We start from the raw sequence: 26,973 nt of genomic DNA on the forward strand, positions 1-26,973 counted from the left end.
GCACAAGGTCATCAGAGATGATTATTTTTTTATTTTTTTTTCTGTATTACTTTGACAGTATAAAACAAAATACAACTGAGCAAATGATAAAATAAATGAGAACAAACAAGGGGTGTACCGCCTGGATTTCATGGAGTTAAACTGTCTCCTTTTCACGTAATCACATTTTCATGGACGAGTTAAGAATGAATCAATATTTAATATTTACACAACATGCTGAGGTTGCATACACAATACCAACAGAACAACTCAAGAGAGATTAATATCGCCTCATGTACTTTTCAAACATGATCAGTGACTTCGTAGAAATTAAAATGTATGATCATTGTTGAGCGGACTGTGCAAGCTTGAACAAAACCGCATCGTCATCAGGTTTGCATAGTGTGTTAGAACAGACAAAAGAGCAGGAAGCCAAAATAATATGGAGATTTCTTAGCAATGCAGGTAGACAGTATCTGCTCCTCTTTGTTCATTACGTTTATTTGAAATATATTTAATGATTTGCACCACGAGACCGCCTGGTCCATCCCTGTGTTAGCTGAGTTTGGTTCCCTGAATATATACATGTCTATAAAGCAATACTATTTATATATATATTTATATATATTGTTCCAACCTCTGCCTCAAAATGAGACACAGCTCACATTATTTTGTTTGTCCCATGCAAACATTCTGCTGCAAAAGTAGGACACATTAATAAAGCAAAGAATGAATTGTGGGGTGTATTTTTTCCATCTGGACTTGAAACGGGGATTAAACATATCTTGAGATGACTTACAGTACAGAATGTAACGACAGTGCAAAGCGCTGCATTTCCAAGAGTAAATCTCGCAAAATAGTGTTAGTTAGGTTGTAATGCGACAACGTTTAAAAGCTAAAAACATTTTCTACACATGGAAAGTAAAAGTTCATCACCGAGATACTACTGTTCAGTATGAAGTCGTTACAAATGATGGCAAAGAGCACGAGAAAAGCACACAATTGCAGGTCATTTGCAAATGAACCCCCCATGAGTTAAATGGATTTTAGTCCAGTTTTGCCACCAGCGCGTGCAGATCCAGATATTAAATACGACTTGCTGCAGACCACCCCAACGACAAAAAAACTGCAAATAAACCTTTACAAAGCTCCATAAACACAACACATTCAAATGACCTTAAAGTGGAAGAGAACCGATGTCATCCTAGACTACACCGATAAAACACATATCATGAATTTGGTGCACTAAATTTGAAAAGTAATAACAAAATGACCTGGCAACCTATAAACAGTCATTTGATTGTTTCTCCCATTGTCGTCGTTACACGTACAAGCTCAAATTGCTAGTTTGTGACCTCGCTCATCGTCAGTGTGTGTGATTGGCTGAACGAGGCGACGGTGTAAAGCGCTTTCAGTGCCGGGAAGGTAGAAAGGCGCGTTTTTAGTGCTGCCTATTTTCTTTTTTTTTCTTTTTTTCTTTTAATGGCCTTAAACAGCAACAGTCCTACTGGTAAACCCATGAGGCCCTCATGCCAGATAATGTTCCTGAAATGTTACTTATAATGCCTTATTGTTGTAATAAAATAGATGCTTTTGAAGAAAGTGCAACATTATATGTATCATGTCTATTAATGATTTACAAGTATTTCTTTTGACCCTCTGTCACACGACTAATATTGCAAGGACCATCATTGGTTCCTTTATTATTTACAGTCTTCTTTCTGCTACCAAGCCAACCATCGAGGATTCGTCAGCTGATGAGTGTACAATTTTATACATTTATCCACTTAAAAATAGCTTTACAGTAACAGTATCGAAAATACAAAGAGGCTTTGAAGTGCAGTCTCTTATTTGAATCCTTTGGCTGTCTGTTGGGATTGCCAATAAAAGCCAAAAGAGGATAAACAGCCGTTAAAAATAGATTTATTAAAATCAATAAGAGGAATGTATGGCTGTAAGTCTATAAGGCAGGAAATCGAGTAAATCAGGGCAGGAAAGCTGTGAAAACATTTGGCTTCAATATCTTAGGACATTTAAATAACAAAAAGCCAAGCGGCTCATTAGTTTCACACATACATACGCGCGCACACGCATAAAACAAAAAATTGAGGGGAAACGACGCCGGCTCAGCACATGCATGTGTGTGCATTTGTTTGAAAGCTGCATGTAAAAAAGATTTCAAGTTGAGTAAGTAGCGCTTTGAATCAGTGTCACCACTAAGGAACGTGTTTCAAGAGGTTTGTTGGAATAATTCTTTTTTTTTTTTTTTAAAAGGCAATAATAAGGAATTTCAAAAGTGGTCTTATGTGGTCGGCCAAACCAAACGTGTAAGTCAACGCAGACTTTTGTAATCAAACACTTCCGGCAGCTTGGTATTGCTGCTCCGGAATGATTTGCACAAATCTATCAATAAAACACAGTGAAAATCAAACACGACAGGTCCGGTCACAGACATGCAGTAGGGTTCTGTGACCGCACACGGCAACCGGGCCCTCACATATTGTAAGCAACGTAGATGGGATCCAGCTGGTCTGCCAGGAAGGAGTCACGAAGGTGCATGCGTTGCTTCTCCCCTCTGGAGTTAATGGGTATGACTCCGGGGTCCACAATGACAACCACGCCCACAATGAGGTGATGCTCCTCCAAGACCACGTTTGTTATCAGAGGCACCAGGTCCAGCGCGTCCTGCTCTGAGCCGCACAGCTCCGACACCACCACCAGAAGGTTGGTCCATGTAAACACAGCACTAGGAACAACAAGATCATACTGGTTTATTTCCTGCATGTATGTTAATAAACATATGTTTTATCCACAACAGGTTGCAAAGCACAAAAAACAAAAAACATGCATGATTTTTTTTTTTGGGGGGGGGGGGGGGGGGTATTCTCACCTCTCAGCGATACTGCGATGGGCACGAGACACCGATGTCTCAATGTCAATGGGGTGGTAGCGAAGCCCTCGAAGCTCCAAGGTCTCGTCCAGTGAGCCCACCACAAAAAGAGCATCGTGACGATCTGAGTGTGCAGATACATCAGTTTGGTATTATTTGATCATGTTTATAATTTAGGATTTTCCATGAGTTGCATGAGCGCCTATTTTACCCCCACTGGCATCCAGAAGCTCCGTCCTCTTAACAAAGCCCAAGTAACCAGTTCTGGCCCATAAGGTTTGTGGGTCCCCAAAGCTGAGCTTGGTGTTAAAGTGGTCAGCCTGTAGACTCTCCTCTCCATAGATGGTGTAGTAGCCGCTGGCATTGTGAGGGCTATTCACCCAGATCTACGAGAAAAAAAAAAAAAAAAAGCAGACATAACTTTAACTAATGCCAAAAATTTAAAATGCAAGTTTGGGGGAGGCTGTTTACTTCTCCCAGATGAGAGTCTCCAAGCGGTCCTCTCGTCTCTGGATTTACGATTATGACTCGGACGCCTGGCAATATCTGGGGGAAGGGAGAAAAAAAAAACATGAGTAAGTCAAATTTTGTGAGTTTTTTTCGAATGTAAAATTTGTTCTATGGCTCAATTAATGTACCTTGCCAGATTCCATCAAGGGAAGACTTTGAGGTGCTCCTCTCTCCACCAGCCTCACTCTGAAATGACAAGAGAGATAACATTTACGTTTGATTGCATTTGAACGTGTTTATCTGTCAAAGTTATGCCTTTAAAAAAATACTAAATATGAATAAAGCCTTCATTGCTGATGTTACCTGTCATGGCGGAGGGACTTCATGTCCACATAGACTGTGCAGGGATCAGGGCCAGTGGTACCCTAACACAAACACAAGTGTTACATCATTTACACAATGCCCTAGATTGTTGTTTACTGAATCTCTTTTCAAGCTGACCTACCTGCAAGCAGACAGCCAGGTTAACTCTGGAGCCAAAAGCAGTGCTGACAGCTCTGGTTGACAATCCTAGATCTTTAAACAACTTGGAGAAGGAATGCGTGAGGGCCAGGCGAGGGCGCTCCTCTGCAATCACTACACAACTGCGCACGCATGACAGGTTGACCCCACGGGCCTGGGAAAAAAAAAAAAAAAACACACACAAAGATTTCCTTTTATTAATACCAGCACAAAGTTGGACTCTATGACATAGATGGCAGCCTGCACCTTGAGCAACTCTGTTTGCGTGCCCAGGCCTTTAGTACAAAACTCCATGACGGAGTAAGAGCAGAAGGTATCTCTGACGCGGTACTGACTGAGGCTGCTTAGCCACAGAGACAAACAGCTCTCCAACTCAAAAGGAGGTATGAGGATGGATTGGTGACCTGAGTAAACACTGCAAGACAAGAGAAAACAAAGCGGGTTGCCATTAGAGGACGGCAAAGTAAAGGTGACTGCAGGTTTAATTTATTGTACCTAGCGAGGCACCACAAGACAAAGCCCAGACCGCAGTAAGGATCCAGGCAGATGGCGATTTGGCGAGAAGAGTAGAGCTCACACTGCAGCTTGATAGAGCGGCACAGCGCACTGACGGCTGCATGCGAGATCTGAACAACAAAGTGGAAAACAGCACTTAGTGCATGTGTCTATTAATACCGATATCGATTTGATGGGCCGAGCAATAAAACAGCATTAATTGTTAAAATGAATGAACAATTGGACCACTCGACGCAAGCTTCAGTGTTTAGTGAAAACAAGGCACGGGTTTAATTCCTATAAACTAAAATTTATATTATTGTAAGCCATCATAGACTATGCACAATTTGAACATTGACACTCCATTTAAATATAAGATAAAAACACGACTTAATGATTTGATTAAACAAACAGCTAAAAATATTCAATGCAAATATATTTCATTTACATATCTAAATACAACTGAACTCTACTTAAAAAAAACAGGAACTGGATTAAAAGAAAAAGTCTATCCTAAACATTTAAACTGTGATTTTTTGTAAACCGCTAGAGGGCGCCGACGTACAGCAACGTAGTGCCACACTTAGGGAATTATTGAAACTGGACAAACGTATAATTGATCTTGGACCAGAAGGGCACAAGCTGAGGATTTAACTTTGATTTCTTCCAAACAAATCCATGTTTGTTCATCTTTGGAAGAAAATCTTGTCTCATCTCACCTTGACCCCAGTGAGCATGCCTGTCGTGGAAACGCTGAAGTCAAGATACGCTATCATCTCCGCTGTGGGGGGCTTATAGATTTGAGGAGGTCGACGGCGAGGAAGGTCGTCTGAAAACAATCGCAGAGAGAAATGGATTCAGCAAATATAATACGATATGAAACAGCTTAAATCTGGAGATTAATTATAGGTCGTGTGAAGAAAAGTTCAAAAAATAATAATCAGGTATGTGTTTGAGTGTGTTTGGAAAAAATTGCAAGTAACTTACCAGTGTCGATGATTGTTGGCCACGTTTTAATGTTTACAGATGCAGCAGCCTCCTTGGAGCGCAGTATTCGCATGAGATTTTGAGTGGTGAGGATACATGCCGCTTTACTGACCTGGTGACAACGAGATGAGAGCTAAATTCCTTCAAGAAACATCTTTTTGCAACATTGAGTCAAACTTCAGAAGTTTAGAACAAAAACAAAAAAGCAGTCATGTAAATCTACTTTGCATGTTATTGTTATTCAGATATTAGAATTTCTTGAACATAGGAGAAAATTAATAAATGATCATCAGCCGTGTAAACAACTGAAGTAAAATCATCAGAAATAAACACACGTGAAGAAACTTACATCAATGATCATACGGACAGTAGGCAGTGTGGCTCCCAGGTTCTGAGGGTGAGGAGGCCTGACATTTACCGGGACACAGCCGGCGTATAGGCACCCGTAAAATGACGCGATCAAATCAATACCTTACCAAATGAGATTTCCAAAAACAAAGTCAGCAAATCAATCAATCAAATCAACTGGAATAACCGCAGCAGAACCGACCAGGAGGATAAAGAAGCACCACGTTCTCTCCAGTGTTGATGCTGCCCTTTTCCATGAGCGCGGCGGCAATCTTCTCAGCTCGCTTGTGAAGTTGAACGCAGGTCGCCGTGCTCACGGCCACACCCTGCAGGATATTGGAGAGAAATTGTAACAAAATGCTTTCATTCATATCAGTATGATTTGCCAGATCAACTAATTACCTTAGCATTAAGAAGAACATAGAGAACATGATCTGCATCCGTCTGCGCCCTCCACTGTAGAGCCTCTGTCAAGTATTGATGCTGGGGGGGAAAAAAATTGTTTCACTGGTAGGTCAACCTTATTATGTTCAATGCACAGTCACCACCCACAATAATATAAGGTACACTCGCAAAATAATATAAGGTCAAATTAAATCCTACAAAGAAATAATGATCACCCTTGAGTGGCCTGGATGGAACTAAACCTTAAACATCTACACAAAGCAAAAGCTGCTGCATTCCTAAACATACAGCGACATAGCATGAAATAAACAATCCAGCTCATAACTAGCAAATTGAAAATATAAAACAAAGGGTAAAATAGCCTATGTGACATGAAAATGCACATAGTTCTGCATGTGTCAAACACAAGCAACCAAAATGAAAGCACAATACAGCACTAGTTAGAGCGTGAGCAAAATAAAACAGGGGAATAAGGAAGATGCTGGTAGGGGCCAGAATTCTTACCATGACGGTGGGCCACATACAGAGCTACATCCACAAAGACAAGTAAAAACAGAGAGAATGTCGTTTTTTTAACATTCCAATCTGACCTAAGGCCTACAAGAGAGTCTCCATACCGCACGCTTTCATCACACTCATGTACTCCATCCTTCCAAGATGTGTAAAAGACATTTAAGAGTAAGCAGCTGTTTACGAGCGGAAGGTCAAATTACCTTGCGGACGAGATCCTGGTCGTCGATCATACCGAGCTCTCGGCCTGCCGCCTGAGCAATCCTCTTCCCTGCCACTAGATTGCCCACCATCACAGATGCGGGACCAACGCCAACTATAAGAAACATTTGAATGGTGTTATTTATTGTAAATGTTATTGCTGATTGAAAAAGAAAAAAAAACTATTTTTCTTTTACTGGGATGTTGCTTAGCACACATACCAGGCTGCTTCTGACGGGGTTTAGGCAGGTTGGTGACACAAGTATGCGGACACATGAGGATATTGCAAGGGTGCAGGTTGCCCTCTAAGAAGAACTGCTTGGTATCGGAGATGTGGATGCCCCCCAGAGGTGTTTTGGGTAAAGTGTTGGCTGGGACCAGAGCCAGGCAGTAGAGGCCCACCTGGTGGATACTGTCAATGGCCTGAACAGGAAGGAGGTGGAGAATGCTGATTGTTTGATTTGACAGAATGTGAAAATCAAAACAGACTAAAACATCTGGGCCAGTACCTGAAGGACTCGGCTCATCCATTGGAAGCTGTCCTCTTCGCTGGCGTCTGGCCTCTGCTCAGCCACAATCACGACTCTCTCGTCATAGAACACGGTGACTGAAAACACAGCGATCCTGATAACACACACACATGAATAGTAAATTGATACTGTTTTCAAAATGACTCAATGTTGACAAGCCATCCACACACAGATATTGAAATGAGCAACATAGCGTCTTAGTGGAGCATCCACCCTCTCACCTCCCACGATACACAGTCTTGACCGGCTCCACGGCGAGTGCAGTCGCCACTAAGTCATCAGCATTGTGTCGGCGTCCGCTCACTTGGAGGAGACCCTCGATTTTGCCCACGACAAAAATCAGACTGCCCTGTGAATGCACAGCCGGGTTGTTCGAACCTAAGGGAGGACGGCTCAGGGGATCAAATATCCAACTTACTGGCCCAACAAAGCCCAAGAGTCCTGAGCGCACGAATGGAATCTCTCCGATGGGAACTCCATTAGCGTTGACCGGTATCACCTAAGCACCAGGATGGAGGGGGTGGTAAGATAAAATAAATGAAGCAATCTATGCAGGCGGAACTTTTAACTCCATGTTCATACCTCAAAAGTGTTTTTGGTGACCCCTGGCAGGCCGTAGTACATGGTGCCACCAGCCCGGGAGTTAATTATGATCTCACCAATCTCATCTGTTTTACACAACTGAGGAGGTCCGTCTGGTTTGACTATGCACATCAGAGCTGGAGACACACAAAGTGGAGAGGGAAAGAAAGTTATTTCCTTGAGATCATTTTTTCGTGCATTAAGCTCACCTCCTGGCATGACGTGCCCCACGTCTTGCACGGTGAGGGCAGAATTTTTGTCCTCTGTGTTGACCCTGATGACGCCATGGCTCAGGCCGCCCAGGGAAAGCACGGCACGGGCAGGAAGGGGTGCACCCGGTAATCCAGGTCTACATGAAAGATATGATAAAAGATCAAAACTAATTCACTGACTCGAATTATTTTGATTTAAGAATGATTCAACTGAGCCAGGCTCTAATACTGAGAACAAAAATGGATGGATGCAAAAGTAGGTCAATGAAAACACCTGCGTATTGCTACTGTCATGGCCTCAGGGGATGTGGCGCAAGGACAGATGACTTCTGGCTTCAGCCCGTGGGATTGGAAAACGTTCAGGAAGGCATCACAGGAAGAAACCGACCCTGCAAACAACAAGGATGAAATAGGCGGGGCTCAAGGTGTGATTTTGCGGATTGGAAGAAAAGATCATAAGCTTTTCTCACAAGGGTTGGCGCCATCGGCGACGATCAGCATACGTAACGATACCAGGCTGATGTCTCTCTGCTCCCGGTGGGCCATCATGGCCCAATGCAAGTCCCGACATTTCACCAAAGCTAATCGGGCTGTGGGAAAATAGTTTATATACTGTCGTGTCTCCAGCGAGTAATTCTCAAGGTGATCCTGAAGTGTTTTTACCTTTGTGGATGTGAACCCGCTGTACCCAGGAGAGAGGACACGCCTTCATAACTGCGTAGGGAACACTTATAGTGTGGATCCTGTTCATCACAGCCTGTTACCAAACAACATGTGGTTAACAAAGCACCCAAAGGAAAATAATAAACAGTGTAAAGAATTAGGCTGACATACATTGTGATGGAAAACCCCCCCAAAAAAATGAAATCAAAGAGGTGTGCCCCAAAATATGCCTTCACAAAAATGAATACATGTATAAAACCCTGTTAAGTTTAAACAAAATATTTGCAAATGTGGCTGTCTTATTTAGCAACATGAGACAGCACTTGCATAATGTAGAGTGCACGATCAAACAGCACCAGGGAATAACCGTATTGGAAACTAATTGATAATTTAGATATTAATAACAACAAGGGATTCATTATTTATAATAAGACACTTTTCCATAACTAATGTTTTTGGTTTTACTGCGGTTAACTGTGAATAGCCACGAACACCCACTCACCGTGAGCACCCCATGCCAGAGACCCATGTCCTTCTTACAGTCTAAAACATTCACTAGCGTTTCACCTGCGACAGATATAGGGCATCAAATTAATAACGACTGCCATGATCCAAGCTCTAAGACAAAAGCACAGCCTTCAATAACTCACCCTCGCAGTAGTTGCAGGCCTGTGTCAGCGCCTGGCAGTGGGTTAGCATGGCAACCTTAGACACCGCCACACCGACCACCGTGCCCTCTTTATTGGCCTTGTACTGTGCAAAGGAGGAGAAAAAGATCATTTTAGATCAGGTGGACTCCTTTTTGCATCCTTTTATTGTCAAGTCAGCAAAGTTTTAGCCCCGGGTCACCTCAATGTAGGCGGGGTCTGTGTTGGCCGTCGGAATGTGAGGCTGCCAATCTTTCGAAGGCTTGGTCAGGTACTTTGAGTCCGTAATCACCCACTTCATTCGAGGCCAGCCTACCAGAAAGGTAAATGCTTTATTTAAAAAAAAAAAAAAAAAAATCCCAGATTGAGATTATCCCTATCTGGAGTCAGAGAAACAGAATCTCACATCTGATTATAGCTAACATTTAATGGTTGATCAATGAAATGTAGCCAAATGTTCACGACGTTATTGCCTTAACAACCTTTGAACTGCATTATTTCTCCAGTGGGGGTCTTGGGAAGACCCTTCAGACATATCTCGCTGGTCAGCGCAAGGCCCACGCCACAGCTGCCGAGAAGAAAGCCCACTTGGCTGATGCCCGCATCCTACATATCCAACACATAAATGTTAATTGTCTTCACCCCTAATGAACAAAAATATTTTCCGGAGAAAAAAACCCTCACCTTGCGAGAGAGTGGCACCTCTATCGGTACAGGTATGACCTCAGCGAGGAGGCAGCCATAGAAGGCCACCCAGAACATCCCCGGGTCACTGTTGGGGTACACGAGTGCCACCTACAAAGTCATTAAATGGACATTGTGTTGTTTTCAAAAACATAAAACACCAATTTTGCTGCAAACTAACAGACTTTACAAAGGTAACAATATCATTTTGTGTCCTCACCCTGTCGCCGGGTTTAAGTATCTGCTCGTTTTTGTTGCCCAACTTATTTAGGAGTGTGTAGGCAAGTTTCACACTGCGACTCCAAAGTTTCCCTAAAATGGATGGAGCGTGACACGCAAAATTATTCTATTATATAGTCTCAGATTATGAGCCATCTTTGCTTGCACATTATTATTGAGATACGGATAGAATCAAGTCTCACCGTAAGTCAACGTGTAGAGCGGTTTGCCCGTGATGTCGAGAGCTGTGAGGGCGGGGCTTTTCCCCTGCGTCGCCCCCCATCGGGCCAACGCGGCTTGCAGGGCTGGTGGCCAATTACTGACCACCCCTAGGGGCTCGCCTTTCACCGGGATGATCTGACGCCCTTCTGGCTTGGGTGTGTTGGGATCCGGCTGGGGCACTGAGATAGACAGAACATCAGGACGGCATTAGGACAGTAAAAGTCCAAATAAGCGTGGTAGTGGAAAGCAGATGTAGGGGGAAAAAAGCAACAAAGAAATTAAACTGTAGTGTGTAGAATTGTCATTGTTTGTGTGTGAAATGATCAACAGCTATCATGTCTCACCTTCTACTATCTCCTCCGAGTCATCGGTGAAGAACTCACTGAGTGGTGGCCTCTTTGGTCTCTTCAGCGTGTTGAGAAGTTGCTGGATCTTTGTGGACACTCTGCTGTTCACCGGAACTCCTACAAGGCCAAGGGAGAGAAACGGTGGAGATTTGCACGACACGGTCACACACACTCGTGCACACACGAACAAAAGTGTCATTTGAGCGTCATATCTTCTCACTGTCTGCTGCTTCTCAACCCACAAAATGTGACTCATCAAACATTTGGAATGGCGTCATGGTTGGGAATGAAAAAGCAGCACACGTTGAGTGGGATCATCACAAGGAAAACAAGGTGAGATTTAGGTCAAGAGTGGTTTTTTTGGACTGGGACTGCCATGTCCGCTGTGTGTTTTGATTTTTGTATGCATTTATTACAAACAATAGGGAGAAGTAGGGTCAAAACAGCAAAGACACAAGGCTGCGGACAATACACATGAAAGCGTGTTCTTACTCTGGAGATTAATTCTTCCTACCAGCCAGTCAAAAACATGTGACAGAGCAGAAAGAGCGAAAGCAGAAGTAAGCAGCACAGTACGATTAATGACACAACTGGAATTTAATTGAGAGAAAGCCTTAAGAGGTTGCTAGAAGAATATAAAAAGTCACAAAGTGGACGATTACCGTCTGCGGTCTCCATCATGCTGGAGCGACTCTGCCCTCGACTCATCCCACGGGCCGTCGTGTTGGAGGGCAAGTCGACCCGCGGGCCTCTGGCTGGAAGGGCGACTGCCGTCACATCGGGAGGTGGGACGCTGTTCTCGTGGGGGGCTGCGGGTAGTGGGATGGAAAAATGACCACATTTGATAAAAAAATATATATACTTAATACATATGTAGGATTTTTTTTTTTTTACAAATTGTGTTTTGTTGCTCACCAATGCGACTGTGAGCCATCATGTCGGTGATGGCGGCGGCCATGTGCGGCGGTGGCGGTTCGTGCTGGGGCTGCGGCTGATACTGAGGCTTGTACAGAGGTTGGTACTGAGGCTTGTACTGAGGCTGAGGCTGGTTGTGAGGCTGCGGCTTGGCCTCTCCGTGGGACAAGGTGGAGGAAGCCGATGAGGATGTGGACGAGCCCTGGGCCGAGCGGTTGATCCAACAATCGGGGCTCTGTTGGTTGGGATTGAGCAAAGGGATGGGGACGACCACCGACGACTGCCTGCGCGCCGACGTCTCATCCTCAGAGCCCGATGAGGAGTCTGAGAGAAATGATGTGGCGTTGGTATGAAAACTGGATTCTGTGAAGGCCTTCCTTTCCTACCTGGTGGCGTTCGTGTTTCGATGGGGGACGGCACATAAGTTGAACGTCGTTTTGTAGGCATGGGCAATGCCATCTTTTCTTCTTTATGTTTCGCCAGAGCAGCTTGTACTGCTTCAGAGTGAATATCTGATAAGGCAGAAGATAAAAAGGATATTGAAATTATAATGAACTAAAATATCTTTGTTGGATTGCAACTTTCAGACAAATTTGCAAGAGTTCTCAACAAACAACAAGTGTTTTGTACAGAAAGACCTTTATGAAAACATCCTGTAACATTTGCCATCATTTTAGTTTTGCTAAATAATCAGTTGTCAGGGAAGGAACGGAAAAAAGGTTGCCCTTCCTCTCTGGAAGCGTAATCACGACAAGAGGAGGCTAACTGTTCATTAGCCCACGCACATAATTGCAGATGCTTTCACTTGATGACACCCACAGGCGCATCAGGAGGACTTAAATGGGCAGCCACGCATTCGCAGCGTGTACGGAAGCAACCCACTCGGTGACACACAGCATCTCCTCGACTGACTTCACTCAGGCATCAAAAGAGCAAAACATCAAATGCGGCATCACAGTTACACAACTGCTGAGCGTTGTGGCTGCCACAGGATGATTCCTTTCGGGTCTGAGAGGTTAAATAAGTTTCCATGGCGATAGCATGCTGGGGGATCCCGACATGTTTTGTTTCAGAAGCTGCTCTTTTTACAAACACTAGCTTTTCACTTTATATGATCCAAGTCCAACATGCAAATAATTTCCCAATTGGACTTTAACAACTCTTAATATTCTGCTTGAACACTTATTGAGCACATTTTCAGTCTTAACCTAATAAGCTTGTTGGGCTAATTGTGCCAGTCGGGGCTTTTTACACCCAAGTGGAAGTTAATAAATACCTTTATCCTATTGTTTCTGAACAAAAACGGGTCAGCGTGGTATTTAAAATGTCTTTTGGCCACGGGAGAGTTTCTAATAAGAATTAGATGAAAAGTACAGTGACGAAAGTGTGTGTCAATCCGGAGGGAGTTTTATTTTACAGTCTCACATCTTCTGCTTGCAACCCACTGCTGAGCTGTCTTTTCCCTCTTAGATAAACATTCCTGTGTTCTCCACAAGGCCTCCTCCTACATGGCCAGGAAGTGATGACATTTTGCAAAGGAGGGGTGGGGGGGGGTCTCACTGATGGGGTTCCCCAGCTGCTCAATAGTCTCTGAGGGAAAAACATGACTTTCGAAATTCTAAATTTGCATTCCGCACCTGATCTGTAACGGTCATCCCTGGTTCCGCCATTGCGATGCGTCTTTCGGGAGCGTCTTTCACGGTAGCGGGATGAACTAGAAGGGGGAGGACCGTGGCTGGAAGAGGAACTGGGAGCGGGTGGCTGCACATTGTTCTTTGGGGGTGGTTCGACTGCAGGGGGGGAAACAAAATATAATATTTACATTCAAGAGTGTAGTACATAACTTGCTTCTAAATGTTGAGTATCACTGCCAAGACTCCAGGCAAGAGTTCAAAAATGAGAAGGAACACTCAACGAGTGACGTTTTTTTATGGCTCGGATCAATATCTTCTTGTTCTACTTATTTGCTCACTCAAGAATTAATGTCCATGATAAATTCCAAGAACGTTCCTGCATTTTTGTAGCTGCAGCACACAATGTTTTGTCCATCTGCAGATAATTATTGAAGAACTTGGAAAAAGCATCGCCAATACATCCATTCGCTACTTTTCCAGCCAAATTGGTCAAAATTGGAATTTGTCATCTGATCAACAAAAGTTCATTTTCTGTGTGGACGTGACAGTGCTTAGATAAGTCTGGCGTTGAAGAAGTTAAGTCCTGACCTCAACCACGTTAAACAGTTTTGTGGTGAAAGGAGATTGCAAGGCAGGACTTCTTATTCAGCACCAGTAACCTCAGAAATGTTCTTCTGGATGCACGGACAAACATTCCCATAGACACGTGTTCTTCTGTGGCGGGTCAAAGCCGCTATAAAGCTGCAAATGAAGAACCGACTCAAGATCCACTTTTAATTTCATCGGGTTGGTTGGCATAATGTTCAAACTGGAAGTTCCTGCTGTGGTCGTGATCATAAAATATAATTCTACGGAAACCTCCCATAGTGGTTGGTAGTTTTGTGATGCCACTAGGGGGCAGCAATCACCACCTTGGGGATGATAGTGTTGACTTTCCAATTTTTAAAAATATACATACATGAAGCTGATTAATAAAATAAAAAGGACAGTCACCTGGGGTGTGGATGATGTACGGTGCCAGGAGTTTGGTCCTTTTCTTCTCATAGCCCTTCTGTGTGATGTCACCTGAGGAAAGAAAAGACATGATTTCAAAGTTTATTCAGTAACGTTTGTTCTACAGTGCGTGCAATGGTGACCAAAAAACAACAACAACAACACAAAAACAGATGGATGCCCATAGACAGATGCTGAAAACTCAAACATGCTCCACACTGCAACACAAGAGGAAACAAAACAACCCTAAATTTGGAAACGTGGAGAGTGAGCAAAAATAAGGATGATTCAGAGAATTTAAATAAAATCACAAGGACACAAGAAAAGCGATCCATGAAAATGAATAAAGGCCTAAAAGCAGTAAAGGTTGGAATCATGTTGGAAAATTCTAATCTTCAAGCACAACTTATCTATAAATACAAGTAGAACCAAATAATTAGCAATCTAGTAGAAACAATACCACGCTAACTGGACAGAACGTATTTGAAAAGATTGAACTCCCACTCCATTCGGAAATGTTGAGTTCACTGGATTCAAGGGGGAATGGGTCAAGAAATTCATGACTTTGTGTTCATTGATAAAAACACACAACTGTGACTTTGCATTATACTGGTATCTCAATTTCTTGCGATGTGTGTCTCGTGGCTTGTTTTAACATGACATAAAACACGACACACAAGCTCAGGATGTGACAATCAAGACGAACAAGTTTGATTTTTTTTTTTGTACTCAAGCTGTTTAACCCTTGCAACCACATCATGGAGATTCTGCTACGCTGACACCCGATTCACTGCCAACCCAATCACAAATGGATCTTTGACGTCTACAGACGTCAATGGGAGTGAATGAGTTATAAAGGTCAGTCATGTCACATTTTTGAATACATCATTATCCCCATGTGACTCATCTCAGTTATTGTTTTGAGTCTGCCAATATTCGAAGCAATAAATTAATAGTAATAAATCTTCTGCCTATTGTCTCTTGCACACAATCAAACTAAAGCAAAGTTTAGCCTTGACTAATAATTTAAGTGTTCACACAAAGAGCCGGACAGCACAACTGTTTAAGGCACGTGGATCTTTTTTTTTTTTTTCCTTGGGGGGATGGATGAAAAGTAAACACTGCCATAAGTAATGCATGAACAGAATGGTTGGCCTTACTCAGTCACAATATTTTATTTTTAGCTCATGTGAACAGGCAGTTTCACTGCAGAAGGAGAGCGAGAGATGGCGTCTTTGTGGGGGGAGGGGTCTGGACAAGCATTAAATGAATCTCTAAGTAATCACTCTTCCATCTGGATGATTTGAAATTCAGCTGTACTCTATGCCACTTCCATTACGCTCTCTTGATTCCATCAAAGGCAGCTGAGGAGTTAAACCGATCGGAAAACTATTGAAAGGTTCCCACATGGTGGTCAACCTCCAATTGATATATTAGCCATAAAAGAAAACATAATATCTGTACAAGAAATGTAATAACATTAAGTATATGGTTAAATTAGCCAGTGGTGGCTTCATGCAAGGTAAGCAAAGCTGCGCTGAGTTTTGGAGAATGCACAGCGGCACTTTTTGGGTTGCTCTGGCTTCGTCTTGATGTGTGGGACAGCCCAAAAAAAAAACTCGTTGAATGATGGAATAAAAGAATCTTGTATCTACTTGGGAGGCAACACACTTCTCTGCTGATGTTGACGAGGCCCCGTCTCGTTAACCCAAATTCCCACAAAGACCGAGTTGCATCCGCTCTCCGGTCAACAATCAAATGTTTCCGAGCTATAGCGTGCATTCATCGTAACAGCGAGGAGGACTGAGTTTAATTTTTAACAAGCAAAAAGAGAGAAGCGTGAAAGCGGTGCAGTTTCCCAAGGTTCACTCGTTGCTCAGCTCAGATGATTTAAATTGCATTGACTCTCTTTCCCTGCACCCTGCAGGCACTCAGTCTGAATTGTAATTATCTGCCGACTATTCCCCCCCACCCTCTTGTTTTTTCCTTCATCACACACTCGCTTGCTTTGTCAGCAACATGACAAAAATCTCAGCAGACACCCGAACAATGAAAAAGATCTGAACACATGCCTGAATTTTACAGCTGTTATTTCATAGAAAACGGAGCCTCCCTTTGGATGAGGAGATGCTCTGAGGCAGCATGCAATAAAAGCAAAAACATATCCATGTCTACAAACAGACTGTCTGACTTTGAATATGCTAAAAAAAAAACGCAACAGACTGAATTTTAAGGAACCAGAACACAGCACTGTCCTCCCTGTTGTGATTGTTGCTTATTTGCTAAACAAACCTCAACTTCCCAATATCCAAAATTTGTAAGACCCAAAAAAGAGACCAAAGCAAATAGCTTCACACAGGCTACAAATAATGTTTTGTTTTTATCTTGGCTGCAGTCACTTTCCTGGAATTTGGAATCTATTGTAACAATAAAACAGTCTTTTTGGCTTTCTGTGTCCTGAACAGTGAAAAGTCCTCTTATTTCATGTCTGTCACATTTAGGGACATAACGCAACAGTAGAATTCAGGATAATAAATCCTTCTTAAAAAAAAAACACATCAGGCTTCTAAGTGACATTGTGTATGTAAATAGACAGCATACAGAGCACAAAAATAAAATATTGCAAGAATAATAAGAGAAATACTGAATACCTTTAGAGAATTAAAAACTCATTTACAAAAAAAAAAATAATCAAGCGGAAAATGAATGCTTTTTAAAAGCAACAGACGTGTGAGGCAGAAGTGAGTGTGAAGGTGTGGCTATAAATTCAGGTGACTCAGGTTTCAGTCAGCACACTAAGCTCAGCTCAGGATGGCAATGCTGACACATCATGCAAAGTCACACATAGATTCCACACACACAAATTCATGTAGAGGGCCTCGGGGGAGCAGGAAAGGAGTGGAGGGTGTTATCGGAAAATTAGACGTGACTCCACTTCAACTGTGCAAGGAGAGACAAGAGGTGTGGTTGACACACCTGACACACAACACTTCACACACACTATGCCGCTGCATAGTCTTGCTACAAATGCTCCACAAAAAAAAAAAAAACATGTTACAAAAAAAAAGTCCACTCAAAATTTTAGGGGCACAACTAGTTCAACTCTGGTCTGTTTTTTTCTGCCCTTTCATTTAATGCTGATCTTCTCAAGCAAGATTTCCGGTTGTGACTGATGTGTGAATAAAAATGTAATCTAATGCCACGCTAGTCACTTCCAGGGAATTCCACGGCAAGCTTCGTTTAAGATTGAGAAATGATGGAAGAAAAATAATACTTGTTTTCCTGAACATTGAACAACTGTTTATAAACAGGTGTGAATAGAGTTTGAAAAAAAGTACAGACTCAAGATGTGGACTGAGTTAACATTTCCCCTATTAAGAGCCTAGCAAAGCCTTCAATTGCTGTTTGCCCGACTTAATTCAGAAAGGACTTATAGGAAATTCTAAATGTGTATGTAAGAGAGAGAGGCTGGGGGCTGGGCATGGGGTCCATAGTGACTAACACAATGTGGTGCTGACATGTCGGCCTGCATTACTCTATAATGATGTACACATATATTGCTCAATAAAGGGAGTCATCTTTATTTAAAAAAAAAAAAACTGATGTTAGCACACTCAGTCCCCACATATCAGAGTCAGCGTAATTATTAGTTTCAGTGTAAACACAGGAATCTCATATATTGTATCTGTTGAGTTGTGTTTTGAAAAAGCAATGAGTCAGAGATGTGATGAGCCACAAGGAGAAGAGAAAAATGAGGAGGTCCAACTGTGAGCTTGCTAATCCTCCCCCAGTTCACTGTGGAGTTGAAAGCAAGAAATGTCCGTGACCCAGCTGACAGTGTGCGTTTGTGTGGAGCGTTCATTTAAATTATTCAGGCTTTCTTGTCCACAAAGCCTTCATGCGTACCCCTCCATAGTGCCTGTTGGTGCTGTGTTTATGTGTGGGAGCTCGCATTTATGCAAGATGAAAATAGACGGTTAAGATGTTAGGTAACACTTTGGATTCATTTTCCAAAAAATAGCATGTGCCTGTGTGACATACGGAGCACAGCAGAGGTCCGCCTGGTGGCCTCGAGCGGCGCGGAGAGCACAGGAACAGCCTGTGCACTGCGCAGCTCTTAATGAGCTTTTAAATGGATAGGCGAAATCAGCTTCACTTCTGACCATACAAAAACTCATCTAAAGTCAAGCAAAAAAAAAAAAAAAAAAAGGCAATGCTCAGGTCAGTAGACTTTTTTTTGACAGTTATTGTATAAACAAATAACTCCAAAGAAGACTGAGGCGAACAGAAAGAATTGTTTTGATTTGGGGTGGGAAAAGGTTAAAGGTGAAACAGAGGAGCAAATAAAGATGAGGCCTCGGTGGTGTCACGGTGGTAGCTGCGAGATATGCGTCGCATCCTGGCCCAGTGTGGCAGGATTGTTGCCCCCTGATGCTCTGTGACCTAGATTAAGAGGCACAGCCAGGACCGTAATCTCTCGTTTTTCCAACCCCCCCTTTCACTATGGCTCGGGCTTCTAACGAGGAGGACTAGCCTTTCCGCCACAGTTTTCAACATGCTAACATGTAAAGCCTGTGACTGTACAGTATGTACTGTAGCAATTGATGCTGGATTAAGAGATTGTCCTTTTTTTTCTTGGATAAGGAAAAAAAAATGATTAGCGTTCAGAGTACATCCTTTGTTTTTTCTTCACTGCTAAGCGTCACATTGCAACTGAAAAATGAAGTGATAGCAACTCTAAATAGATTACAAACAGGGCTGCGCGCTAGCAAGTTGAGCAGCTTTAAATTGCGGCTCACAGCTCGAAATTCCAGTCCGACTCAATCACAAAGTCTTTGATCCCCTCAATGGCTTTCTTTGTGTCTTTGCAAAGACGTTAAAGTGGGTGGTGTTTCACTCGCACACACACGGGCTAATACGCGCACACACATGCAAAATACTGAAAACAACCAGTGATGCAGATTTTTCCTCTGCTTGTTGCTAAGGGAGTCCCGCTTCAAACAACAATGGGAAGATTGTTGCCGGAAAAAGATATCCATGAGAGCGCTCTCGACTTTTTGTAAGGCCAGATGCTGCTTGGCTCGGCCCGGCCCGAGCAGAGCACACTACTGATCCAGACGGCCGACGCGTTTGACGGTTGGGGAACATGTGGCAACGAGCCGAGGGCATCTGGACAGCGCAGAACCTTTGGTGTAAAGTTGCAAGCAAAGACACAAGCGTCTGAGGCCTGGGACAACCCCAATCAGAGAGTCACCTTACTACTTGCACTCCAGCCTGAAACAGTTACAAACTGGGCCTCGGTCTGACATGTTCAGATTTCGCCACACATGTGGAAGATGATGATCTAATGGTCCGTGTAAAAAAATACAATTGTGCATATATGATGCAATGATAATTAAGATTGCATTACGGTTAGCTTGGACCACGATTCCTCTTGGAGCACAGTACCAGTGGGCTCCAGTGTTGGGCTCTTCATGCCAAACATGACATTACTCATCCACCCTCGGGCACCTGAGAGCTGCACAGCACCAATCAGGCTGCTGCACTGTGATTCACAGACTTGCATAACAGTCAGCACCATATTCCATTTTGTTTTCTCGCACTCAGACAACAAGTAAGCCTCTTGTATCTGCTCCACATTCGGGGCAAAGATGGATTGTAGGTGCATGCAGCATCATGTCTTTAGATGCATATAAAAATACTGCATGTAGGGATATGCCGTGCACACAGAAGCCCCCCCGGTTAACTAACTTGACCCATTTTCTCTGACATAAGTGTATGCTCATGGAGCTGTGATTACACATCAACACAATAAGAGAAACATGCCACAAACAAGAAACGTGTCAAAGTGTAGCAATAATATTGACATACAGTCAGTCAACCATATTAATCAAAGATGATGTTGCAAAAGAAAGCTAATGCTTGAAAAAAAAATGTAAATGGTGGCCAGTGATAAGAGGGGGATTTGCAATCGTGTCCTGATCCAAAGGCAACACTACACCTGCTGGCAAAGCCGCCTTACCTTCGGACAGCTCCAGGTCCAACTCCGCCAGCTGGTCCCTGACCTCTTTTGGCAGAGCCGACAATTCGACGCCTCGATCGGCCATAGCAGGTAGCTTGAGCAGCCTGCGGGGTGTTCGTGATATCTCGGCCGACGGAGGATACAGTCCCGCATGAAGGTGGCAATGGAGACTCAAGAGGCTGCTGCGGCGGCGGTGGTGGTGATTACTCCATCCCGGAGACTCCCGGACACCGCCATGACTACTGAGGGACCAGGGGAACCAGTCGACGTCGGTGGTCACGTGACTGAGCAAAACAGTCAAATGGAGTACGGCATTTGAGTGCTCTCTAGTGGTAGCTTTGTGTTATAGCAAGCACCGTGGGCACGATTCACCCGATTTGACTGTGCAACCGCGGATTGGTGACGTCATCAACAATTTAATTTATGCAAAATATATATATTTATATATTTATATATATATAAATATTGTAACCACCCAAAATTAACAGAAAAATCATGTTGATCTGTATAACAATTTTATGGAATACAAGCATTCCACTAAAATATCACACAATAATGTAGTAGCTGTTTCTCCAAGTTGCTAAGTCACTAACATAATTTACGACAACTGTGACTTTATTTCGTAAACTGTAGAGGCCCCGAGTACAGAGAGACTAAAGCTGAATTAAAACATCATGATGAATCTGTCTTTTCCGATTGAATTATTTTATTTGCCCAAGACAACGAATTATACACAAGTAGTTCTCCCAACTTGAGGCCTGAGTATTTGAGAAACTCCCTCTGAACAAATATTTACTGGAGACATGTGTATATGGTTCAACCTCTGTTAAATAAATGTAAGACTGGTAAAAAAAAAAAGAGGGGAAAATACAGACAGTGCAATTTATATTTAAAAAAAAAAAAAAGAACCGTATGACAAGTTGTTTTAAAGGCGGCACAGTGACAAGGGGAAGGACAGGACAATGTTGGAAGTACAATGTGATATAAAATAAACTCCAATTAAAAACAACAATTCAAAAGAAGCACCTTGCACAACCACTTTTGTCTACTTCACAATAGAAAACTACTTTCCAAATGTTGTGAAGCACTCAGGAAATCTGTAATGCTCCACAGACATGCATAAACAACCACCAAGCTCACTCATTCAAAACAAGTTTCACATTTTCTCTGGTCAACCGCATTAGACCACACCCCTCTCAGTGGCTGGGCTAAACGCAAAAACATTGATAATCGATAGAAAAATATATTGCACTACTCGTTCCTCAACTGAAATGTCTGGCGAAAGGGTTAAATATTTGCTTGTTTTATTTTTTTTCCATTTGTAGAGGCCATCTAAAGCTAACCATTAGAATTCCTTAATGTTATAAAATTCCTAAATTGTAGCTCAATAAAATGACACTGTGACAAAAAAGTGGTACACCTCAACTTTCAACAATCCATGCAGTCATAATTTTTACGTCTGGTTAAAAATGGCAAATTGCTTGTCACGCAATAACCTGTTCTGTCACAAACTAGCAACTACCCACCAAAAACTGCCTGACAAAAAAAAACCCCATCAACTAGATTTAACTTGACAAACCGGTAAGTATCATCAACCATTGGATAATTGCTACAGTGATTCAAAAGTTTCAGCTGGCTTCAAGTTATTTAACCCTAACTAATGAGCAGTGTTGGGAGATATAACTTCATCCTAAATGGTAGTGGGAAAGCTTGCACTCTGTTTAAGAGAGAGTAAATGATTGACCTGGATAAAGAATAGTCAAACACAAAGTGAAACAATCATTGAGAATCATCAGCTTCCAGGAAAGAAAAAAAAAACTGGTGAAAGTACAATAATGTAACTATTTAGTCATTTCAAATATTTAAGAGGGGGGAAAAAAACAATTGTTATCTCTAGCAGTGAAAGAATGTTTTCAACAATGACGTGGAGAACTCTGGGGATTGTTGACTTGGGGGGAAAATAACTACAGTAATAATATTTTCAGTAGATTAATGCTACCTTTGGACGGAAAATAATGTTCAGGACATTGCATAAGCTTATCAAATGCCATGGCGATGTATTTAAAGCTAGAGGCAATTGAGCTAACTTTGACGGTTACTGGAGGTCGGAGGGGGGGGCATGTCATTAAAGTGTCGGATAAAAAGATAAACACAAGCAAGGTAGGAAGCCACAAAAGCTTGCAACATGTCACTGCATCAGTACCTACATTGTTTGAGCACAAAGGAGAGAGCCGAGCCAGGCCAGTGAATGATATCACAGTCAAATATTTAAATGAAAACCTGCTTTGGGGGTCACGCACAGACAGGCACTGAATTTTGTGTGGGACTGAAGTGATCAAAGACTGATGATGATTTTTCATTCGTACTTTTCATTCAAACATGTCTCATGTGAGTGTTTTCTCTATTTACATACACACAGAGGAAGGGCAAGAGGGAGGAGGCCTGATGCTGTCTTTGTGTGATTATCATTGGCCGTGAGGGGAGGAGAGGGTCTTAATCTTGGGCGGGGGGGGGTGGTTAGGGGTACTCCCTTAGTTAAACAAATGGCACCAGTCCAGCCTCCAAAATGCCACTCGAGTTTATACTGGCTTCCTGCGTCAGCGGATCATCTCGGGGTTGACTGGGACTGCGTCACCATGACAACCCCTCCCGGCTGGCCCGATCCCATGCCGGCCAAGACCGACATGGCCACCGCCTCTGCGGCGCGGACACTCATGCCGTTGATGGTGGGTCCTGGGCTGGAGGGCGGGGCCAAGGGAGACGGTCCACGCTGGATGACCGCCGCCGGCGATCCGATGGGCTCGGCTGAAATCTCCCGGGACGCTTCCTCTCCTCCTGCAGCTAAAGGCAGAGAAAGACATTCACCCTTAGAGAGGTGAGCGAGTAAGGACACATTAGATGGATGGGATGATGGATGGATGCTACAGAACATGTACATGTACATGTACACTGCATGACAAATGGTTTGGTTTAGTAGCAGGCTCACCTAGGAAAGCAGCTTTCTTCTGCATAAGAGTGACGGGGCAGTCTTTGTGGGCTAGGAGGAGCTGCTTCAGCTGAGCCACCTCATTCCTTAGGAGCGTTACTTCATTCTGGCAAATTCAAATTTGTGAAAAATGACTAACAAGTGACATTTGTTGTTCTTTACATTCCAGTAATCATTCAAACGTATTTATTATACTTATTAAATCCCCTGAACATGTGAAATTTGACCACCCTGTTAACAATTTAGCCTGCAACGACTGAACGCTCACCGTTAGCGAGACATTCATGCTGGCAAGATCATCCGCCTTCTTTTCTAAAGAATTCACCCACAGCTTCCTCTTCTGCCTGCAGCGCGAGGCAGCTGCTCGGTTCCTTTCTAGAAAACGCTGCCTCCTCTCATCGGGGTCCATCTCAGAAGCTCGCCGCCGCCGGCCTCCAGTTGGCTGCGCAGGGGACACCTGGGGATGGGGATTGCCTGCATAAGAACTATGTCAAGAATTGAATGACCCACTCGTAGCCCAGCTGCAGCTGCTCCCCTAACAGTTCCTCGAACTAATCTAATACCAATGCAACGTAATACAAAAGCTCCAAGAAGTACTGCGTCCCACATTGTTTGAAGAAGGTTGACTACCTGTGGTTGGGCCGGTGAGGGTGCATCTGAATTTTGAGTAGGCTGCTGGCTCTGTTCCTGCTTCTGGGGGACGGCTGGGAAGGATCCTGCCCCCCCGCCACCATCGTCATGTGCTCCAGAGCCTTGATTACTTAGGGCTGCTTTCAAGCGCTGCAGACACACAAGCAATGAGTTGCGAGTTAACCCGAAAAACTGCTGATGAGGTCTAATGTGATGCATCTCATGTGAGTGGGCTCATCTTGACACTTCTCACCATCTTGGTCTCGGATTGCAGATGGCAACCTGATGGGGAGGATGAATTACTGCTGGCCCCGCCCAATGGAGGTCCTGGGATCCCAGGAATGTTGGGCACCGAGTTGCCAGGCCTTGCCAGCTTCACACAGCGTTAAATAACAACAACAACAAGGTGAGGAGCTTCAGACTGGATAAAGCACAGCATTAAAAGAATATGAATTAAAGGTTTACTCATCCACGTTTACACTGAGAAAGACTCACAGATATGACTGAGGTGATCTGCAGAGGACTGGGCAGAAGAGGGACTGTTTGCCCATTCACGAGGTGCCTCACGAGGGGATAAGAGCTTGTCGGTGAGCTGTGGACAATATAAGTCAGGGATTTGATCGATAATTGAAAATGACTAATGAATTTGGTTTCTTTCTGATGTGAAGCAATTACGTTCAAAACGTGAAAAAGAATGCAATTTAATAACTATTTGGGGATGCCTTGTGGATCTATAGAGGACAACTTAGACTACCTGACTTTGATTACCTGAGTTGTCGGTTGGAGGGCGGCGCCTGCGTGATGACAGATGTTGGAGATGGCAGCGTAGGGTGTAGAGAATCATTGCTTATGTGTAGAGGCAGAGAACCTGGACGCACAATGGTTGGAGTCGGGGCAGAACTCACTACTGGCTTTGTCAGAATCTCCTGTTGTCAAATAATGGCAATTAGTTGAGCTCAACACAATTTTTATAACCACTGTAAGTCTTACGCAGAAAGAAATGTCCATTTAGGATTGTATGGAAGCAGTGTTTGTGACTATTAAGTTTGCCCCTCCTCACCCTTGAATCTCTACTTATGTCTGACATGCTGGAGGAAGAGTCCGGACTATCGGGAGGAGAGGAATCCACTTCTAAAGGATCTTCATCTTCCACCTTTGCTGCACATTTTGTTTGTGAAGTTGCACATTGTGTTTGTAAAGTTGAAGCCTTCAAAGGGAAAAAAAGCATATGAAAATTGCCTTAAAAATGATTCACTAAAATGATGACATTTTATCTGACAATTTAGGTCAACTAAAGCTCATTATTTCAATGTATTTTCATTCTCACTGTGTTTTTTGTCCTGTGATCCTCTTCCTGTACTTTACAAAAGTCCTGTTCAAAGGAATTGGCCAGGTCATTGAATAGTCCAACTTCCTCGCAGTTCTTCAGGAAACGTGTGGGTGTGGGGGTCTGGTCTGAGGATGTTGAAGTAAAAAAAAAAAAAAAGTTAACTCTAAGTCAAGTTTCATAGCCTATATAATTGTGCAAGCCCAAATAATATTACCTGCTATAATAACAGAGTCTGTTCTAGCAGGACCAAATTTTAATGTCATTTCATGCTTGTGTTTATGCACAGAAAGGTGATCTTCATTGGTGAATCTCTGCAATAAATAAAAAAGCAAACTGGTAAAATGGTAATAAAGGATTTGTGTGTATTAAAACGTGTATATTATGTACATGGATTAAAAAATAAAACAAACGAGCGCATAAATGATCAAATTACCTGCCCACACCCAGGGGCAGTGCAGACGAATGGGCGGTCATCCCCCATTATTCATTGAAGTTCTGAAAAATATTTCAAGATAATACATCAGTAATCCAACATCATGTTTATTTAGTAGACATTTGCTTGGCAAGACAAATGAACTGTATCCCAAAGTGTCTTATTTGAGAAAATACAGCTTTAAATTGCTTAAATACTTGACAGATCATCTTCGGTCTCTGTAACTACGGATGCCGAGGCGTCAATTAGCGCACGATGATACAGACATTACCTCTCTGACATTACACCCTCACAAAATATGATGACAAAATTGTTGTGGTAATGTTTATGACGGAGAGCAACCTGGCATTTAAAAATGGTGAGTAGTTTCACATCAAGTGCCAAACCCGGGAACGTTTGGGACAGGCCCAGGGCTAACATACGCTTCTTTGACAGCCATGTCGGTGCTACGTACGTGTAAATTAATATCATGGCCACTTCCAACGCACTGTGGAGATTAAAGTAGCAATTGTAAGCACCAACATTCCTATTATTAATTTCGCTGGTCTGCTCAAGACAAAACGTCAGCTAAGAAATCTAACAACTAGCTTACGCTCGTTAGCTTCGGGCTCTCGTTGAACACAGCAGCCAAGTTAACCACTTAACATTAGCACGCCTCTATGGTGAGACGATATTGAAGCACACCCACAAATTTATTACAACGTGTTGCTTATACAACACATGTCTGATGATCCAAAAAAGGGCTCACCAGGCTCACCCGACGTTCGAGCAGCCTCGTCTCTCCCCTCCCTGCTGAGTCCGGACACCAACGCTGCGGTGCTGTCGTCTCCTCGTTGTTGACACTTGACATTCCCATCCCCAAAATCTCGCGAGAGCTGGAACCCCAGCCCAGTGTTACGTAAAAGGATCGCCGCGGAGGCATGTAAACACCACCCATTGACCGCATCTGCGGTTCAACGTACATTTTCAGTCAATTGACGTGACACAGTTCAAACGTTATCCATTCATTGTTGATTAACCCAAAATCCGACAGTGTGGACGCACATTAAACACATTAAAAAAAAAAATTAAAACACACAAGTGCGCAAGCGCGCGCGCGCGCACACGGCGAGCTCTAAAATAAAAACAATACATGCC

At 43.1% G+C, this 26,973-nt stretch overlaps 2 protein-coding genes across 8 annotated transcripts; both read right to left on the minus strand.

Moving 5' to 3' along the window:
• Positions 1–11: 11 nt before the first annotated feature.
• On the minus strand, positions 12–20,713 carry dip2bb (DIP2 acetate--CoA ligase B (putative)b). 4 transcript variants are annotated; one of them, XM_088389763.1, is made up of 40 exons: positions 20,458–20,713; positions 14,436–14,507; positions 13,446–13,598; positions 12,195–12,320; positions 11,809–12,132; positions 11,556–11,702; positions 11,386–11,403; positions 10,891–11,010; positions 10,528–10,725; positions 10,326–10,417; positions 10,106–10,216; positions 9,904–10,027; positions 9,624–9,733; positions 9,425–9,527; positions 9,277–9,341; positions 8,775–8,868; positions 8,582–8,701; positions 8,386–8,500; positions 8,109–8,248; positions 7,900–8,036; positions 7,736–7,816; positions 7,539–7,666; positions 7,297–7,411; positions 7,009–7,210; positions 6,790–6,902; positions 6,581–6,604; positions 6,074–6,154; positions 5,874–5,997; positions 5,673–5,794; positions 5,324–5,435; positions 5,056–5,165; positions 4,337–4,467; positions 4,088–4,256; positions 3,825–3,995; positions 3,683–3,744; positions 3,508–3,565; positions 3,341–3,415; positions 3,081–3,255; positions 2,870–2,993; positions 12–2,725 (listed from the first exon to the last, which is right to left on the minus strand). In XM_088389763.1, exons 1-40 carry the CDS (start codon positions 20,540–20,542, stop codon positions 2,473–2,475), a joined length of 4,884 nt encoding a protein of 1,627 aa, XP_088245889.1. In that variant the 5' UTR covers positions 20,543–20,713; the 3' UTR covers positions 12–2,472. The 4 variants fall into 4 exon arrangements, with proteins under 4 accessions (XP_088245889.1, XP_088245890.1, XP_088245891.1 ...); XM_088389764.1 differs by lacking the exon at positions 11,386–11,403; XM_088389765.1 differs by lacking the exon at positions 6,581–6,604.
• Positions 20,714–21,145: 432 nt separating this feature from the next.
• atf7b (activating transcription factor 7b) lies at positions 21,146–26,825 on the minus strand. Of its 4 annotated transcripts, none has more exons than XM_088389769.1 (12): positions 26,594–26,825; positions 25,837–25,898; positions 25,618–25,714; positions 25,401–25,528; positions 25,134–25,280; positions 24,842–24,999; positions 24,569–24,665; positions 24,327–24,446; positions 24,074–24,223; positions 23,712–23,900; positions 23,444–23,549; positions 21,146–23,298 (listed from the first exon to the last, which is right to left on the minus strand). In XM_088389769.1, exons 2-12 carry the CDS (start codon positions 25,882–25,884, stop codon positions 23,063–23,065), a joined length of 1,476 nt encoding a protein of 491 aa, XP_088245895.1. In that variant the 5' UTR covers positions 25,885–25,898; positions 26,594–26,825; the 3' UTR covers positions 21,146–23,062. The 4 variants fall into 4 exon arrangements, with proteins under 4 accessions (XP_088245895.1, XP_088245893.1, XP_088245894.1 ...); XM_088389767.1 differs by having other exon boundaries at positions 26,585–26,825; XM_088389768.1 differs by having other exon boundaries at positions 25,837–25,899; positions 26,577–26,825.
• Positions 26,826–26,973: the final 148 nt, after the last annotated feature.

This window comes from Syngnathus floridae, chromosome 11, assembly GCF_059516105.1.
Source record: "Syngnathus floridae isolate MCC-2025c chromosome 11, RoL_Sflo_1.0, whole genome shotgun sequence".
Taxonomy (NCBI): Eukaryota; Metazoa; Chordata; class Actinopteri; order Syngnathiformes; family Syngnathidae; genus Syngnathus; species Syngnathus floridae.